Source organism: Ailuropoda melanoleuca, chromosome 14 (assembly GCF_002007445.2).
Source record: "Ailuropoda melanoleuca isolate Jingjing chromosome 14, ASM200744v2, whole genome shotgun sequence".
Taxonomy (NCBI): Eukaryota; Metazoa; Chordata; class Mammalia; order Carnivora; family Ursidae; genus Ailuropoda; species Ailuropoda melanoleuca.
In genome coordinates this window covers 49,915,770-49,935,606 of record NC_048231.1, presented here as the reverse complement: position 1 = coordinate 49,935,606, position 19,837 = coordinate 49,915,770, and the positions used below count along the sequence as shown (strand labels likewise).

Genomic DNA, 19,837 nt, shown 5'->3' with positions numbered 1-19,837 from the left:
TATAATGTGAATTGAAAATATTTGTGATTTCTATGGATGGCGAAGTTGCATATACTTCTGATATTTCTGTGCTTTATGGCCTACATTCATAATTGAAAGAAATGCCAGTTGGAGGTTAGTAAAAATAAAGATAGAATTTTTCACGCCCAGGTTCACAGTCTCCTCAGTCTGTCCGTGGGCTTCTTGGGAACGTTAGGACCCCAAGTCAAGAACCTCTGTTCTAGGGTCATTTTTCCCATCGAAAATGATGACAATACTTGAATGCCACACTGAATGAACAAACACATCTTAGAGCCAGAGCTCCTGGCCCAGTTTCTCTGCCTCTCCAAGAACTAAGAGGAGGCAGTATTTGGGGCATGCATAACCCATTCTCAGAAGACATTGTTTGAGGAGCCGTCCTCTAGAAATGGAAAGACATAACATTAAGAATGGTAACCTAAAGTTGACTATTTAGGCTGTGACTTAAGCAGCTTACCTTTGTTAGTTATTTTAGGGAAGGGAGTCTGACTTCAAATAATATATTTCTTTCTCATATAGTGTTAAGGGATTTTGGGTTATTGCTCTTAATCTCTATATGACTTTGGCCAGTCTTTTAAGAAAACTTTTCTTCTAGCTATCTTCTCAGTATCTGATCATTTTTTTAGATATTTCATCACAGAAAGTCCCACCTTAAACTTCTACTTAATAAATCCTAAGTCTTAGACTTACCTCTTCTCTTTTGAGTATCATTTGTCACATAAAATTTAAGAGATTAAATAGGACTCTGTTTCTTTGTGCTTTCACTAAACTATAAATACAGTAAAACTCTACAGTAATACACATTTGGATATAATGAGGCCTCCATGCTCAGGGGAAGGATAAAGTTCTTGTCGAGAGAGAATAAGGAATGTGGTGGGAAGAAGACCGGCCACATCTTTAATATTTTCTCAGCCTAGCTTGCCAGACAGAACCAACAAAATGATGGACATCTTATAATGGAAGGATTCCTGGACTCACAACCTATGTCCTTGAAGTTCTAACCAGCCACAGGTCCCAGGGTTGTCCCCAACTGATGTTTAAGCCAAAGAAGACAGTTACCACCAGATGGCACAAGTCTGTAACCAGTATCAGAATGGGTTGGAATCTGTAACTACACCCTAGGAATTCCTAGTCTGCTAAATGCAGAGGATGCTTAGATCATTTCATTAACTTAATGATAGTGTGAGTTTGCATATTACATAATTGGAAGTATTGCACCCCAGTTAACACATTTTAAGACAGGGTTGTACTGTGATTGTCAGAGGTTTAAAATCAGCATCAAAGTATAGTGTGTGTTTCTATGAAAATACTCATTATAAAACAGAAGCTACCACCACAATGGCACACCACTTCACACCATTAGAAAGGCTATAATTAATAAGTGTTGGCAAGGATGTGAAAAAGTTGGAACCTCATACATTGCTGGTGGAAATGTAAAATGATACAACTGCTGTTAACAGCTTGGCAGTTTCTCACCAGGAGAAGCATAGAACTACCATATGATCTAGTACATCCACTCCTAGTTATTTACCTAAGAGAAACAGAAAATATGCACCCAAACAAAAACTTGAGCATGAATGTTCATAGAAGCATTATTCATGATAGCACAAAGCTAGAACAACCCAAAAGACCATTAGCTGTTGAACGGATTAAGTATGGTGTATTTATACAGTGGAATATTAATCAGCCAGAAACAGGTATGAAGTACAGATACTTGCTGCAACACAGATAAACCTTGAAAACATGTGACATGAAAGAAACCAGTTACAAAATACCACATGTTCCATGGATCCATTTGTAAGAAAATGTTCAGAGTAGATAGGTAAGGCCATAGAATCAAAGAGTAGAGTAGTGGTCTCTCCAGGGGAGGAGAAGGTATGTGGGACATGACTGGTGATAGATACGGAGTTTCTTTTTGGGGTGATGAAAATGTTCTGAAATTAGTGGTGATGGTTGAACATCTTGGTGACTATACTAAAAGCCACCATGTACACTTGAAAAGATAACTTTTTTTTAAAAAAAGCCTGCCACTTTTGGAAAGAGAACATTTACTTGTTCTTTTATGAGTTCTCAAATCTCTTAAACTTTCTTTGAAGAAAAAACTTATCTGAGGGGCGCCTGGGTGGCTCAATCAGTTAAGTGTCTGCCTTCGGCTCAGGTTATGATATCGGGGTCCTGAGTTAGAGCGCCATGTTGGGTTCCCTGCTTGGCAGGGAGTCTGCTTGTCCCTCTCCCTCTGCTCCTCCCCCCACTCATGCTTATTCTCTCTCTAATAAATAAATAAAATCTTTTAAAAAAGAAAAAACTTCTCCGAACTTCAGGTTCTTTAGTACATTTTAAGTAATTTTATTTTATTTGAAAAATCAGGTGATTGAAGAATTATGGTGGTTTTTTTTTTTCCATTCTTGGTTCAACTAGGAAAAACTCATTGTATCCAATGAACAGGAAGTTCTACGAGTTCATTACAGAGCTGCAAGAACATTGGCAAATCAAACACTGCCATTTAGCGCATGCACTGTGTTACTGGACGCAGAAGTGTACAGTGTGCCACTGGACGCTCAGGTAAAGTGCCCCTGATACACTTAAAATGTTCCTGAATACAACGTGGGTGCTTTTGTCATCTATTTCCATAGAAGAAACTTGAATTCGGCAATCAGTAAACTCAAAGGAGAAAAACAATTCTTGCAGAATAAAGTACTTCTGGATCACTTGATCTTTTTTCTAAAATCCTCTAAACATTAGGCTTATATTATAAAAATTGATATTTACAAAACCAATATGTGTTTAGGATAGTGCCCCCTTTTACATAATTTGTAATTTGTTTCTAAAGTGGGAGTTTGTACCTTCAAGCAACTGGAAAGCAAGTGGAAACTGGAAAACACTACGGGCAGATTGAACCTCTAGGTTGTGATGGTGCTAAAATAGGGCCAGGCTTTTGTTTTCATCTTGGATATTGCTGGAATAAATAAATATAGTTGTGAAAAAAAACTGTAGCTATGTCTTGAATAAAGTTTACTGCCACATAGAAATTACATGAATTCAGAACCAAACATATCAGTTGTCAGAATTTCTTATACCTCACAAACCAGAATGAAATTTATTGGTCATAGAGAGGATATAATGATTAAAATAAAGAGTATAATCATGGATAATGAAGGATTATCACACACAAATACTAGGAAATGCTGTTTTAAGTCAGAATAGAAACAAAGGATATAGGGTATATTACAGAGAAAATTACTTAATTCTCCCTGGGCTTTACTTTTTTCCTCTGTTTAAAGTTTAAAAGATTAAACTAGATCGGTAGATTTCAAACTTTCTTAAGTTATCAACTGTTTTATCCAAATGAAAGTATTCAGAGATATTTGAAAAGGCTATTAAGAATAATAATTGGGGTGGGGAGCCTGGGTGGCTCAGTCCGTTGAGCATCTGACTGTTGATTTCAGCTCAGGTCATGATCTCAGGGTCGTGAGATCGAGCCCCGCATTGGACTCCACTCTGGGCATGGAGCCTGCTTAAGATTCTCTCTCTCCCTCTCCCTTTGCCTCCTCCCCATTTGCACGTATACTCTCTCTCAAAAAAATACCACTAATAATAATTAGATTTTAAGAAAGAACTATTTGACTCTAAGGAAGTAAACACTGGAAAGGCCACTGAGGGAATGTACATAATTCTCAGCTTTAAAGAATTTAAAGGGAAGAATGAATGTTTTTTTAATAATGGAAATGAACAGTTTTAACTATGTTACTAAAGGCTGGACTAGACAGTGTAATAACTTGAGACCTTTTAAAGTTTTGTGCAATTACAGAGTAATGAAATCAATTTTGGAACAGTATAAATCAAGCCCCAGGGAAAGTCTCTTGAAGATTTCTGGTTTACAGTGGTTGGGTAAACGTACCTTTTATTTTCTCTTCCGGAATTCCAAAACGCACTGAAATGACAAAAGACATGTAAAAATAAATACCAGTCCATAGCAGAACTGAAAATCGAGATGGAAAGCCACTGGGCCACAATGTGATGACATTTCTGATAAATGAGAATCTATTGCCCCAGATAGGTTATAAGGAGAACATCAAAAATAAGTGAGTTTTCCCAGTAAACCCTTAGAATGATCCCCAGATCAGAGACTAAAAGAAGATTAGGCCATGATCAGATTAATAATTAAAGGACAGAAGAACTTAATCCTTCTCCTGAGGAAAACTATGGAACTCTTACCCATCCTTTTACTCTGCCTTTAGAGTAGATGGTCTCCCAACTGATGTAGCAGCTCCTATGAGAATAGCCTCCAAGGAATTAAGGAAAAGGAAAATAAACAAATCTACCCTTCCTGGCTAAGGGCTTGGATTGTCCATTAGCCTACTTTCTCATCAGACCTCTTTTCAAAATGAACTTGTAATATTAAAAAGATTCAATAATAAAATTTTAGGTGCTCAGAACATCTTATGGAGGACCAAGGAAGAAGTGATAACAGTTAAAAATGTGAGCATCTACATGATGCCTGGATGTCACTCTGATAACACTGGGGTAATAGTAGTAGTAATTACAGCAGACGTTGATTGGAGTTGAGTGCTGCCTCTATGCCCAAGCATTCTGATGAGGACTTCAGAGACTTAATTCTCAAAACAAGATTAAAAGAGATATTCATCCCATTTTACAGAGTAGAAAATTGAGAAAGTACATAATTAGTTCAAGGTTACATAATAAGACACAAAGCTGGCATTTGAATACAGCCTGACTTGATTCCAAAACTGGTATTCTTAAGAGTTGATACAGAATTTCTTTATGATCACTCCAAAATATTGGTCCTGGAAAAAATGTTGGCCTCAAAGTCCTATAGCCCACCCACTTTTTCTCCCTATGTATATGGTAAACATTAACATTAAAATTAAAATGAGATATGAAATCAATTTTACTTTAATATCCTAGGCATAAAAAGATAATGGCATATCGGTTTTAAAGTGGGTTATTAAATCATATAGTATTCAACTACTTTTGATGTTCTCTTTCAGTCTGATGACAGTAAAACTTCTGTGAGGGATCGCTTTAATGCAAGACAGTTCATGTCTTGGTTACAAGATGTGGATGATAAATTTGACAAATTAAAGGTACGTATATTTAGAAGTTCAGTGCAAATGGATGCTTCCCTCTTAAGCAGAAAGTGCAGCTTTGTTAGAGAGGAGTGGCTAGGAAAGGGGATAGCCATTAGTCATGCGTCTTCCTGCCGGCTACATTTGGAAAGTAAAGGAAAATAAAGAGCACAAGTCCATTTTTCAAGACCACTGTAGTATGAAAGATGAAATTATCAGAGTAAACGCAGTTTCTGATGGCGATCTTTATGTGTCCAAGTCTGGTGATAGTTCTGACAGATGAAAGAATGGGGGAGAGCAATAACAAAGAAAATGCGCTGCAAATAATTCATAAAGAAAATTATTTGATTTGAGATTTTAAATCGTTTCAAAAATCACTTCTTAGATGTTCATGATTCTTTTGATAGTTGAAATCTTATTATTTGAAAGAGCAGCTTCAAATTAAAGGCTGTGAGGTGGGACAGTGGTGAATTGCAGACCCAGAAATAGCTGGCATACAGACACAGGTAAAGCAGAGATGGGTGTGTAAGTCAAAAACGTAATCACCGAAGGAACTCTGGATGAGATTAAGTTTTAAAGCAAATTTAACAGAAAAATCAATTAACTCTTCTTTTCTTCTCAATAGACCTGTCTTTTAATGAGGCAACAACATGAAGCTGCAGCTTTAAACGCCGTCCAGAGGTTAGAATGGCAGCTCAAACTCCAGGAACTTGATCCTGCCACCTATAAATCTATCAGCATTTATGAAATCCAGGAGTTTTATGTTCCCCTTGTCGACGTTAATGATGACTTTGAATTGACTCCTATATAGCGGCCATTCCTTCCGGTGTTTTCATCTTAAACTCATGCAGCTCGAGAGTATTAAACTGTGGAACACTGCCTTTTGAGAAAAATACTGCTATTATGCCTTTACGGTTGTTAGTAAAGTTTGACTAAAGTTGGTTATGTAGTAAACACTGTCATTTTATAAAAAAATGAAAAAAATTATTTTGGATCCTAGATCCAAACAGTTTCTAACTGAAATCTCTTATTTATGTTGGTGAGAGGTAACTATTGCATTAGAGCATGTTGGCAGACTGGTAGGTATTTTAAAAGCTGAGAATCTGCTAACAGCACTGGAAGTTGTTAGCAGTCTTAAGTAACAAGATAACCACTAGTATTCAAATCTTTCAAGTTTTATTGGAATATATTGGTAAACTTAAAGGTTCAATTCCTACCAAATAGTTTCTAATGTGGAAGAAAAACTTGGCACAAAATTTCTTCAGTTTATTTTATCTGTAAATTAATTGTACAGTTTTCTTTTCAAAAGTTTCAATATTGTCTTCCTTTTTAATAACTTATTTTATACATATTGTGCAGATGTAAATCTTGTAATTAATGGTCAAAATGTATACAAAGGGATTGGTAGTCAAAACATGTACAAAGAAATAATTGTAAAGCTGTTGTGTCTAATGTTTTATTGGACCAAAGTTGTAGTTTGTATGGAGTGTAGTAGTAATGTGTTCAGGTAGCAAAACTTCTAAATAAGGCATGCATGTGTTTGAGTTAGCTTGTTTTCATCACCAGAATTGTAAAGGTTGTGACTTAGTTGTATTGCATGCTTCCTATAATTTAACTCTCCATAAGCGATGCCTAAAGTAGTGTAGGGTGTTTCATGCCAGTCTCGTGGGGTAGTACCTGTGACTCACTATGCTGGACACATAGCTCTTTTTTCATCTCGCAGTAGAAGCTATTCCCCCTCCCAAAATGCCTTTGAATGAAAATTCTGAAATTGTAAATGTCTATTTTAATACTCAAGTATGAAAGAATCTGTGAATATATGTAAATATGTTTAATAAATTTTATTGGTCATGTTAAATCATTGTAAAAATTTTTTACATTGCTTAAATATAATGTTTTAAGCTTAATAACCTTTGCACTTTTAAAATACAAACTGAGTACTCAAATCAAAAAAGAGATATTCGGTAATCAAAATAAGTACAAGAAACAGGCATATTCTGATCAATCCCTTCAATATTTATGAAAAATTGATTAATATGTTGTATTTTTTCCTTGTATCAAGATGCAAAACATATAATTTTCAGAATTTTATAATTAAAATAAGATTTGGTATGCTGTTTTTAATAAAATAATTAGCAATATACTTAGAAAAAATCCAGTTTCTCCTATAACATGAAGTAGATTAAATATTCAGGAATATTTCAGGTCTGAAATCTGCTAAACTTATTAAACATTTTTGAAAGGAAAATTAGGTTATATGTAAAATTGAACATAAGCATATGAGGTAAAAATTACAGAACTTTCCACAGTACTTTCTTGAATTATAAAATAATGCTGGATATTTTTTATTCTGATAGAGAAAAGTAAAAAGAATATATGAGGACTAAAGTGACTTAAACTCAGCAAGCAAGTTGGAAATCCCAGCTAATGGGAGAGAATGTAAAAATTGAAGTTTTTGAGTGCAAAGGTATATATTAAGCTTAGGGATTTTTGAATTTTTATGTCAATTTATATTTTAACTCATACTGTACCTGGCATGCGCAATAAAGCAGCACGTGTAAAAGATACACAGTGCAAGGACTTTATTATAAAGGTTGGATGTAGTGTTCTTTAGGAATTTAGATGAGAGATTTGGGCCTTTTTTATTGGGTAAATGGGGCCAAGAAAGGCAGGGTAGATTTTGAAGCACTGGTTTTGTTGAAGTTAAGTTTATTAAGGCTGGGAACATTAAAAGCTAATTTATAAAAGCAATACTTTTTAATATGGAAAAACTCAATGCAAATTTTGTTTATACTTTTGCCTAAAAATAAAAAAACAGATTATTAAGCATTGAAGTCATAGAAAATATGAGAGGGGTAAATTTATACAGCATTTTGTTCTGAGGGTCCAACTGGAAAAGGCGGGGAAATTACTGTTTGGCCAAACAGAACAAAGCTGCAGAAGAGAGCAAGCACACAACCAGGAGTCTGGCATATTTTAGCTGTCGCAGCTGCTTAGGTACTAACCCTCGTGCACCCTCTGCAGTGGTGCCTCAGGTTGCTGGAGCCTCTCTGCCATGATTCTCCTTCTGCAGATTCCTTTGTTAAAGTGACTCAAAGCTAATCAGATAGCTTAAGAGAAAAGTGAATGCATTCTCGGTGGAATTTATACTTAAGTAAGTAGTTAAGAGCTTTTGATATTAAAGATATTCTAAAGCTCTGAAATGCTAAGAAAAAACTTGGAATGGGGTATATACCTGAAAAGATTTAGGATTCTGAAAAAGAAATAAAGGATGGTTAGTTTAATCAGTGATTTTTTTTTAACTATTCAAATATCATGAACAAGATATACTAAATTGTACCTAAGGATTTGTATTTCTTTAAATCTTGTTCTAAATCATATCTGTTTAATAAATGGCTAGTTGATATTTGTGCATGTTATTTAATAAAGAGTTATATTTTTATAGAAAAAAAAATAAGAGTGAAATGTGTGCTAAATGTTTTTTTACTTTCCACTCCCATGTGACTCTAAGCCAAACACCAATGTTTACTTGGGCAGTAGCAAAATTACAGAAATACTCATTTTGGGGACAGCCTCTGAAGGATAGCTCAACTCTACTCATTAACGAGGTCTCAAAAATGAATTTTACATGTTAGACATAGTGCAAACTTCATAACCACAGAAATCTCAAGCAAAGACCCCATGAGGCTTATTTTAACTGACTTTAATAATTATACACTTATTCTAGAAATTGAGTGCAGTGCTAAATATGTATTTTTTTCTTAGTTATCCAGAAAGCTAACAATATTTTTTATTCTGTTTCTGGTATCCTGATACATAAACCCCAAAAATTTTATATAGAGGAAATTGACTTTAAAACTCGTGAGATAGTCTTGTCTTCTTGTATTTTAAAGAGAGTGTTTTCATGAGTTTTCTAAAAATCCCTTTCAAACATGTAGGGCAAAAAGATTGATACAAAAGACACTAATCCTTGGAAAGGCTTTTGTGAAGCTCAATGGATTAAATATCTTGTAATTCATTTTCCTGGTGGCTTTCTTGACACTGTAGTCTCCCTTGTACCTAAAATGGAGTTACAAAGCCTCCACAGTAGCAGTTACCCAGAGTATTTCTAGTCAGTAAAACTGGAGTTCATAGAACAAACTGTGGCAAATAAAGTTTAAATAATTCCCTTAATATGGTGAAAAAAGCATGTAGAATTATAAGTATTAGCACAAAAACAGTGAAAGATAAATCTAGAATGACTTTTTTCTGGTGATTAAATGTTAAATGCTACACAGTATCTGCAAATGTAAATTTTTTATACATGTGCATATCTCCGTAAGAGAAAATAGCATATAAAATTGTTCACCTAAAGATAAACACCTTCACTTGCATGAGGATTCAGTTTTATTGGATGGATTAGTTACACAGAATCTAAGATTATTTATGAAACACATTTATTTAACTCTTGATGACTTTTTTAACTGCTTTAAAAAAAAAGCTATATGCCATATCAAAATATCTGAGTAGTCCAGATAAAAAGCTTTTAGATAGCCACTGTTTTCCCCACTTCTGAAGAAAATTTTGCTGTTAATACACAGAATGAAGCAAGCTTTTGTGGTATATGTTCACAGATTAAAGAACAAGACCTGTATGCCCATCGCTCAAGAGCTCATTATCAGTACCTTCTCCATTTTTTTTTAAATGGTTTAAATCCAGTTTAAACAAACAAAAGCCACTCCTACCAAATGTATACACTGTTACCATTGCCGGAATCCCGATTATTTCCACCACCGAAGTTCCCCCGTGTCCCTTTGCAGTCAGTACTCCCTACCCCAGAAGCGACCACTGATCCCCATCACTGTATGTTACTTGTACCTGTTCTTGAACTTCATATAAATGGAATCAAACAGTATATACTATTTTCTTGTGTCTGCCTTCTCTCAACATAAAGTTTTGAAATTAATCCATGTTGCATATATCAGTAATATGTTCCATTCTATTAATGAGCAGTAGTATATTGTACAAACTTGTTTATTCATTCTCTTGTTGGTAGACATTTGGATTGTTTCCAATTTGGGGGCTGTTGTGAATAAAACTGTGAATCTGCAAGTCTTTTTTTGTGGACATATTCTTTCATTCTTGGGTACATACCTTGGAGTAGTACGTCATAGAGTATCGTGTGTTTGACTTTATTAGAAACTGACAGTTCTCCATAGTGGTTGTACTATTTTGTACCCTACTTACGAGGGACCCAGCTGCTTTGAATCTACATCAATATTTGGGGTTGTCAGTCTTCAGTTTTAGCAATTTTGGAGGATGTGTAATGGTATCTTGTGCCTTTAATTTGCATTTACCTGATGACTAATGAGGTTGAACATTATTTTTCATATGCATGTTGACCATTTGTACGTATTTTGTGAAATGTCCTCAAGTGTTTTGCTCATTTTTATTGGGTTGTCTTTGTTACTCACTTGTAGGAATTTTTTATATATTCTGCATATAAGTCCTTTGGTCAGACACATTTGTTTGTCCTGAGGGTTTTTACCTAGTCTGTGGCCTGCCTTTCCTTTTTTTCTTAATGACTAGTTTCTGGAGTGCTAAAAATACTTCGAGAGCTTTTGTTTCTGTGTTTTATCAGTTGATGTTTACCAAAGAAGAAGTTAAAACAAAAAACAAGTTTTAAATGTATTAATAAACCTATTTCATGTATATTTTTATGAAAAATTTACTTCCAAAATTAAAAATTAGTGAGAAAAATGTGTAATTTTAAATTTTGCAAATCTCCTTAATATCTGGCCAAATAGAAGAAAGCTAGAAATTTCCTATCTGCTTTAGCACTCTATGTGTTTTCTGCACTCTATTATTTGTTTGGTTTTTGGTTCGGTTTGTATGAAGAAAATATGGCCTCACACAAATAGTAGGAAAAGGGGAAGAATATTTTAATATTTTAAATATCTAATAGATTTTCAAACAAATGTGGGCAGCATTCTTTGATTCCACATCAAAACACAACAAATAGTTTAATTTTTTTTTTGAAGATTTTATTCATTTATGAGAGAGAGTACAAGCAGGGGGACGGGCAGAGGGACAAACAGACTCCCTGCTGAGCAGGGTGCCCAATGTGGGGCTCAGTTCCAGGACCCTGAGATCATGACCTGACCCGAAGTCAGACGCTTACCCGACTGAGCTACCCAGCTGAACAAATAGTTTCTAGAAGGTTAGTCACCTTGTGGAATCTGAAACTTATGTAATCAATTTTTGCTAAGTCTGTTACATTAAATCTATTAATCTATCTTGCACTTTGGATCTTTCAGCAATGAATGATTTTTAACATCATGTATTGATCATTTAGAAAACATTGGTTCACTGTGTTATGTGTGTCTTCCAAATGTTGACAGACCTCATTATGTAATACCAAAATTTCACACTTGTTAACATCACCACTGAGTTCATCAGAAATGTCTTTTAAGTATTGTGAAGCTGTAACAACTACAAGTTTTCCAAAGTTACAATTTTCACTTGAAAGGTCAAACGTTACTGGCAACAAAGACTGTCAGTTGTTTAAAGTGACAGGCTTTTGGGCCACCTGGGTGGCTCAGTTGGTTAAGTGTCTGCCTTTGGGTCAGGTCATGATCCCAGGGTTCTGAGATTGAGCCCCACATTGGGCTCTCTGCTCAGTGGGTAGCCTGCTTCTCCCTCTGACTATGCCTGCCGCACCCCGTGTTGTGCTCTCTGTCAAATAAATAAAATCTTTAAAAAAATAAGATAAAGTGACAGGCTTTTGACAAAAGTACCATGTGATATATATATCAAATTATATATATCTCACATCATCATGTTTTTACTTAATAGCAAAATAATTTACCATTTCATTAAACATCATATGGACATTCCATAATTTATTTAACCAGCCTCATCTTAGACACTTAGATATTTTGCAGATTTTTATTACCCAAAAAAAGATATTCAATGAACATCTTAGTACTGAGATAAATTCTTGTGCTAAAACATATTAGCATCTCAGCAGTCATTCTTCTGCTTGCTTTTCCCTTACAGAGAAATGGACATCTGGTTCTTTTAGACCAAGGAGCAGATACCTTCTCAGACTCCTCGCCTAGCCTCAATAGTTTCAGTCCAGCCCTCTTATAACAAGTTGGGACTAAAAAATTCCCAGGCAGACGGAATGGATGACAAAGTAACCTTCAGAATTCTAGGCTGAACTAATAACTTTAGAATGGGCTTATGAGTCTAATTTCATTCAGAAGTCCACAGCCATTAGATTTTTCCACATGGGAAACTCAGTATTTTGGATTATGCACAGGACTCTTCTGGCCAACAAGTAAGATCCACAGTAGCAAAATTTCCCGAATTCTCCACCATGAGAATTCTTCATTGTCGTGAAGATCAGACAGGGTTCACATATGAACTCTGGTAGGAAGACTGCCTAGCAAACAATCTGATGCCCTAATATTACAAAATATATGATGCTAAGGATATGATTCTTCTAATTCTTAGGGTTTCTTCAGTATTTTTTCAGGGGCGCTTTATACTATCTTTGCAATCTTTTACTATATAGTGCATTTCCAGTAGGTTATGATAAAGTCAACTCTCCTAATCTTGGAGCTCCTAACCATGAGTAAGAATACTTAGTGAAACAGGCTATTCCCTCTGTATATTCGTTCTGAACAACACTACATGATGGCACCAGTATTTTTCCCTATTGATTTTGGGGAAAGAGGCTACAATTTTTCGTGGCAGCTTGTTAATGCTTTTTAATTTGAAAGTACATTTGTATTATAGTCCAAAGTCTTTTCCCTATTAGTCACCTCTATACCAGAGTAATTACATTAAAACATAATTATCTTTCAACAGAGGCACAGAAATGTATTCTTTTTACATGCTAAAAATAATTTTTTCACATTTTCACTTCCACTGATGATGAAGCAGCAGAACAATCCCGTGACCTCACAAGAGTGTTGGGCATAGTTTGTGTTCCCATCAACCAAGAAGGAAAGCTCTAATACCCGGGGCATCAAATAGAGTACTCAGGAGGGCATTGCCTTTGTGAGGCCAAATAAGCCCTGAATCCCCTCTGGTCAATCCTAAAAATTAGCTTCAAAAAGATCAAACCGGGGCGCCTGGTGAATCCCTCAGTTAAGCGTCTGCCTTTAGCTCAGGTCATGATCTCAGGGTCCTGGGATCAAGTCCCGCATGGGGCTTCCAGCTCCGCCTCTGCGGGGAGTCTGCTGCTTCCTCTCCCTCTGCCTGCTGCTCCCCCTGCTTGTGCGTCTTTCTCCATCAAATAAACAAATTGAATCTTAAAAAAAGAAAAGAAAAGAAAAAAGATCAAACCAGGGGCACCTGGCTGATTCAATGTGTAGTGCAGCACATGACTCCTGATCTCGGGGTTGTAAGTTTGAGCCTCATGTTGGGTGTAGAGATTAGTTAAAAGTAAAATCTTAAAAAAATGTATTTTAAAAAATCAAACTTTTTCCAGGGAACTCAATTGCATGACTGAACCTCATCCATCACTAACGGAATACAACAAAATCCAGTAACCAACAATGGAAAAATTACAATGTTAGGATCCAATAAAAAATGATCAGGCATATGGGGTGCCTGGGTGGCTTTGGCTCAGGTCATAATCCTGGGGTCCTGGGATCAAGCCCCGTGTCGGGCTCCCTGCTCAGCCAGGAGCCTGCTTCTCCCTCTCCTCCCTGCTTGTGCTCTCTCTCTTTTCCATCTCTCTCCCTCTCTCTCTCTCTCAAATCAACAAATAAAGTCTTTAAGAAAAAGGATGCAGGAAATTACAACCCTTAACCAGAAAAAAATAGAAATTGAGTGAGCAATAAAAGCAATGATGGAACTAGTAAATAACTATGTTAATAGAACTATTATAGTCTGTATTTGTACAGAAAAGTAGAGAAAACATAACCATGAGAAGGAAAGAAAGGGAGATAAAGTTTTAAAATAGCCAATAGCCAATGCCTAACCTTCAGTGCTTGGCACACAATAGATCCTCAAATTACTTGTCCAATATATATTTCTGTTGAATCATTTAATGCAGTTTTTCATGGGTACCCATGGGAGAACTTTCTGTCAAGGATGAGTATTAGGAAAAGCAGCACTTCTAGTTCATTTTTGTCCTACAAATACTATGGATGTTGTGATGAGTTGTGTTTTCTTTCTTTGCATTTGCTATGAAAATGCTTAGAATCAATCTGTTACCTTCATCTCAATTAGTCATTTTTGTGCCACTCTGTGCCCAGCATTATTCTCTTGACCTTATTTTCCTTCCTTTCAAATTCCCTCCATGGTTATTTGACCCTTCCTGTATCATTTGTATTTTTCTAAGCTTCTTCCAATCCTTCCTGAAAAAGCAAGCCATAAACATATGAAAAAAAATAATTAGACACTACAGTGAGGTACCATTTTGCACCCACTGGGATGCCTATAATCAAAATTATGAAAAATACAAATGCTGGCAAGGATGTGGAGAAATTGGAGCTCTCATGCTTTGCTGGTGAGAATGTAAAATGGCACTGCTGCTGTGTAAAAAGCAGTGTTGCAGTTTCTCAACAAGTTGAACGTAGAGTTACCATATGACCCATTCCACTCCCAGTTATGTACATAAGGGAATTAAAAGCAAGTGTTCAGGGCGCCTGGGCGGCTCAGTCTGTTAAGCGTCTGACTCTCGATTTCAGCTCAGGTCACTACCTCACGCTCATGAGATGGAACCCTGTGCTGGGCTCCACACTGGAGCCTGCTTAGATTCTCTCTCCCTCTCCCACTGCTCCTCTCGAAGCCACAACTCGTGTGCGCGTGCATTCTCTCGCTCTAATAGAAAAAAAAAGTGTTCAAACAAAAATTTGTACATGAATGCTCATAGCAATACTGTTCACAATGGCCAAAAGTAGACATTGTCCATCAGCTGATGACTAGATAAACAAAATGTGGCATATCTTACAATGAAATATTAGCCACAAAAAGGAATGAAGTTTTGATAGATGCCACAACAAGGATGAACCTTGAAAACATTATGCTGAGCACCTGGGTGGCTCGGTCGGTTAAGCATCTGCTTTCCACTTAGGTCATGTTCGTTGGGGTCCTGGAATCAAGCCTCATGTTGGGCTCCCCGCTCAGTGGGGGTTCGGCTTCTTCCTCTCCCTCTGCCCCTCCCCCTGCTCGTGCTCTCTCTCTCTCTCTCAAATAAATAAAATATTTTTTAAAAAAGAAAAGAAAATGTTATGTTAAGTGAAGAAGCCAGATAAAAAGGCCACATACTGTCTGACTCCATTTATCTGAAATATCCAGAAGAGACAAACCCATAGAGACAGAAAATAGACTAGTGATTGCCAAGGTGGGGTGGGGGTTGTGTGATTGCTTAATGGATATTGGGTTTCCTTTGGAGGTGAGAGAAATGTCCTGGAATTTGATAGTGGTGATGGTTGCTTAACATTGTGACTATACTAAATGCCACCAAATTGTATACTTTTAAATGATTAGAATGGTAAATTTTATCCTAAATGAATTTTAACACACACGGCATTAAGTTCCTGGGTACTTAACTCCTCTTTACAAGGTGGTGCGGCTCTGAGAACGGAGGCACCAAGGCTGTCCTGGGTGGTTTGCTGCTAGGACACTCCTCCTCCCAGCCAGCCCTCCTCTGGTCACTCACCTCCCTTCACCTCCACCCCCAAGTCCCCCTCTCTGCCCCTTCAAGTCTGAACTTCCCATCACACCAAGCATAAGCCTCCAGGAAGTCTTTCTGATTATTCCAAGCACCACTGATCTCTGCTTTTAGTTCTTTCTTGCTTGCTTTCTCTTTCTTTCTTCCTTCCTCCCTTTCTTCCTTCCTCCCTTTCTTCATCCCTCCCTTCCTTCTTTCCTTCCTCTCTTTCTCTCCCTTTCTTCCTTCCCTCTTTCCCCCCTTCCTCCCTTTCTTTTTTAAAGATTTATTTATTTATTTATTTGAGAGAGAGCGAGAGCATGCAGGCACATGCAGGAGTGGGGGGAAGGCAGAAGGAGAGGAAAGAAGCTCAAGCAAACTCCCTGCTGTCACGGGCCTGCTGAATCTCATGACCCATGAGATCCCGACCTGAGCCAAAACCTAGAATCAATTGCTTAACTGACTGAGCCACCCAGATGCCCCTACTTTTCCTTGTTTCTTAAAGTAACCATTAAGCTCTTGACTCTATGAATCCTTATCTTTTTCACTAATTGTTTTTACATCTTCGTTACTGTTGTCATTTTGGCTAATACAGGTGAGAACATCTGTCCTAGTTTTTGTGGATCTTCCAAGAGTCTGAGAATCCCTGCCACAACAAAATGAGACCTTAATGACATGATTCCTGTCCTAAAGAAGCTTCTAAAATTAGTTGAGGAAACAAAACATACATATACATATACGCATACATATACACATTAATAGGGAAATGTCAGTGCAGATGAATGCTTTAGGAGCTCAGAGGCTATCGGAGACTTTAGCCAGAGAAGTCATTCCTTAAATCAATTCATTCACCTACTATGTGCCAGGCACTATGTTGAATCATGGAAATTGATTTTTGATATTTGAATAGGGTGATATTTGAACAGGCTTTCAAGAGTGGGTAGGATTTATGTAGCTAGAAAAAAAGTAAGAACCCTGTCCTGAGCAAAAAGAAGAATGTGCAGAAATACAAGATTGGAAAAATAAAAAATAGACCACCTATTTGTGGAAATAGACCAGCTTGGCTTATGGAGAGAATTTGTATGACATCAAAAAAGATCTACATATCCTGGCATGAAAAGATGTTCTAGATATACTAAGTGGAAAAAAGCAAGTTGTAATGAAGTATTCTTAACATAATTTCATTTTTTGCAAACATATTAATGTATGTGACTAAAAAAAGAAATGTAAACAAAACTAGGAGCAATCGCTGGGGGCTAAAATGGCAAGGGGCACTCATTATGAAGTTCCATAATTTAAAATTTTTCCCCAGCTAAGCATGTATTACTTCCAAGATGAGAAGGGGACAAAAGGTAAATGAAAATAAATTAATAAATATTTTAAATAAATAAGCTACAGTTTGGACCTAATTTGTTAAGCAACAATGAGCCACGTGTAAATACGGAATTTTGGGAAGCCATAGGAGCTTTTGAGAATGCTTTGTAAATATCTCAATAGCCCTTGATGGCCCTTTGCAAATCTCTGCTGAAATAGCATCTTCTCCAAACTTCTGCATGCTTTCCCAGTGGTCTGCTGGGTCTCCTGCAGCCCCTGGGCACCCCCACCCCTACCCCGCTACTCCCCACTCCCATGCAGAGGAATACTGGTACTTTTACCTGGTGGATCAACAACCATTCAGAGCACAGGTAATGACAAGGGACTTTATTTATTTCTATTTTTAAGGATTTTCTTTATTTATTTATTGAGAGAGAGAGAGAGAGCTCGCACACGTGTGTGCATGAACAGAGAGAAGGGCAGAGGGAGAAGAAAATCTCTAGCAGACTCCCTGCTGAGGGCAGAGCTGGATGAGGGCCTCAATTTCATGACCCCTGAGATCATGACCCGAGCCAAAATCAAGAGTCTGATGCTTAACGACACTTAACCCAGTGAGCTACCCAGGCACCCAAGAAATCCATTTTCTTTCCTCATTCTTTACACAGCTTTGCAGTAGATCCGTAACAGAACAAGGAGGAAGGAGAGAAGGGAAGAGAATGATGGAGGAAGGAGGTTTCTCCTCAAGTGGGCCTTCCATCCCCAGTAGATCTTCCGTCCCACAAAAGCAGGCTGGGAGGCTGATAAACTGTGGCTCAATTCAAATCTGTAAAACCAGATTGGTTAATTTAGTTGAGTCAGCCAAGTAGAGAGAGGTTGAGAATGGGACTGTGGGTTCCAAACCAGAATCCCCAGTCCCTCAAGTGCTGGCCCCTTGGGAGACAGAGTAGTTTTCCCCACTGGGAAAATAACTGTATACATAATTTTTAATATTAATCATTCTAAAAGTATATACACTACTTTAAAATGTTGATGTATCATGAATATCTTTCCATGCCAACAATATTCATCTGCAATATTAGCTCTCAAAGTATAATCTGGGGACCCTAGGCGTCCCAAGGCCTTTTCAAGGGGTTCGTTAGCTCCAAACTCTTTTTATTTTAATTTTAAAACATTATTTGCCTTTTTCATTCTCCTGTCACAAGTTCAGAGGAGTTCCTAGAGGCTACATAATACACGATATTGCAACAGTATAAATGCAGAAGCAGATATGAAAATCCAGCTGCCTTCTATTAACTTTGACATTAAAGAGAATAGCACGATTATAAAATAATGCCATTTTTCTTTTTCTGGAATAGGTACTAATTTTTCATAAAGTGTTTTTCATGTTACCATACAATAGAGTCTATTATTTTTAAGTGAAACAGTGAATAAGTATTTCTTAAATTTCTCTTTTTAAAAAAGATTTTATTTATTTAGAGAGAGAGCAGGCATGCACAGGAGTGGAGGGAGGGGTAGAGGGGGAAGAAGAGGGAGAGAGAAAGAATCTCAGGCAGAGGCAGACTCAGGGCTGAGCGTGGAGCCCAAGGTGGGGCTTGACCTTACCACCCTCAGATCATGACCTGAGCTGAAACCAAGAGTGGGAGGCTTTACTCACTGAGCCACTCAGGTGCCCCGTTAAATTTTGGTTTTAATATAAAAAGTTTTGATAGACATAGCACACATAAAACCTCTTTGGAGTCCTCAGTACTTTTCAGGAGTTTGTAAAGGGGTCCTGAGACCAAAAATGTGAGAACTTCTGATCCACAATATCAGGTTTTAATAGCTGGTTTAGTTCATTGCACTGGAGTATTCTAATTCATTTAATTAGTAAGTAAACCAAAGAATAAGATCCTTAAAGTTAAATGTGTGTACACTCTTAATTATTTCTTTAAGGTAATTTTCAGGGATGATTTTTAGCATGCATACTTATTTACTTATTGTACAAAAATGGACTAACATCATTAATGTAATCCACCCCCTCAGCCAATCAACCCTTCCCATTCTTCCTGTTTTCTTCCGAGGAACAAAGGGGAAGTAAAGGCATTTAAGACTACTAGTTTAGTAAGGAGGGCACGTATTGCATGGTGCACTGGGTGTTATACGCAACTAATGAATCATCGAACTTCACATCAAAAACCAGGGATGTACTGTATGGTGACTAACATAATATAATAAAAAAATATTTAAAAAAAAAGACTACTAGTTTAAGATTTTATCACTAGGTCACCGTTTCCAAGGAGAAAGTACCTTGCGGATCATCTAGCCCAATGGGCTCCAACTTAATCACTCTGAAATCTTTTTAAAAAGCAAATTCCCAGGATTGTGGGAAAGAACTGAGCACAATTCTCAAATGCTTTTATCTGCATGTTTGCTGTCTGTGGAATCAGTTCATTTTTCTAAAATACGGGCTGAAATGAGTGCTGCGTCATACACGCTCCTGCAGCCCTCTCCTACTGAGGAGTGGGGTGGTGCGCTGTAGCCATTTGGGTAGCCGTCAGTCCATCCTCTCCGAAGACCAGTGGCCTCCTTCTTGAACAGCACCCACGGCGCCTCCTCTCTTCTGTTTCCAGTACTAAGCACAGTGCCAGGCACTCGCCGAGGGCGCAGCAAATTTCAGTGAACTGCTGAACGAAGGCTCTACCCTAGCAGATCCTTATTCAGTAGGTCTGAGACAGAACCCAGAAACCTGCATTTTTAATAAATCCTGCCTCCGACGTCAGATAACAAG

General features: G+C 37.2%; 1 protein-coding gene across 8 annotated transcripts in view; it reads left to right on the top strand.

Moving 5' to 3' along the window:
- ANKRD12 (ankyrin repeat domain 12) overlaps positions 1-6,963 on the top strand; it is a 120,735-nt gene extending 113,772 nt beyond the window's left edge. For 5 of the 8 annotated variants that reach the window (XM_034642165.1, XM_002917586.4, XM_034642168.1 and 2 more), the window contains 3 exons: positions 2,437-2,580; positions 5,028-5,123; positions 5,731-6,963. In XM_034642165.1, coding sequence (XP_034498056.1) covers positions 2,437-2,580; positions 5,028-5,123; positions 5,731-5,916 — 426 coding nt within the window. In that variant the 3' untranslated portion in view covers positions 5,917-6,963. The remainder of the gene's footprint in view (positions 1-2,436; positions 2,581-5,027; positions 5,124-5,730) is intronic. The other 3 variants (XM_011222858.3, XM_019797901.2, XM_019797900.2) reach the window with 1 other exon arrangement.
- Positions 6,964-19,837: the final 12,874 nt, after the last annotated feature.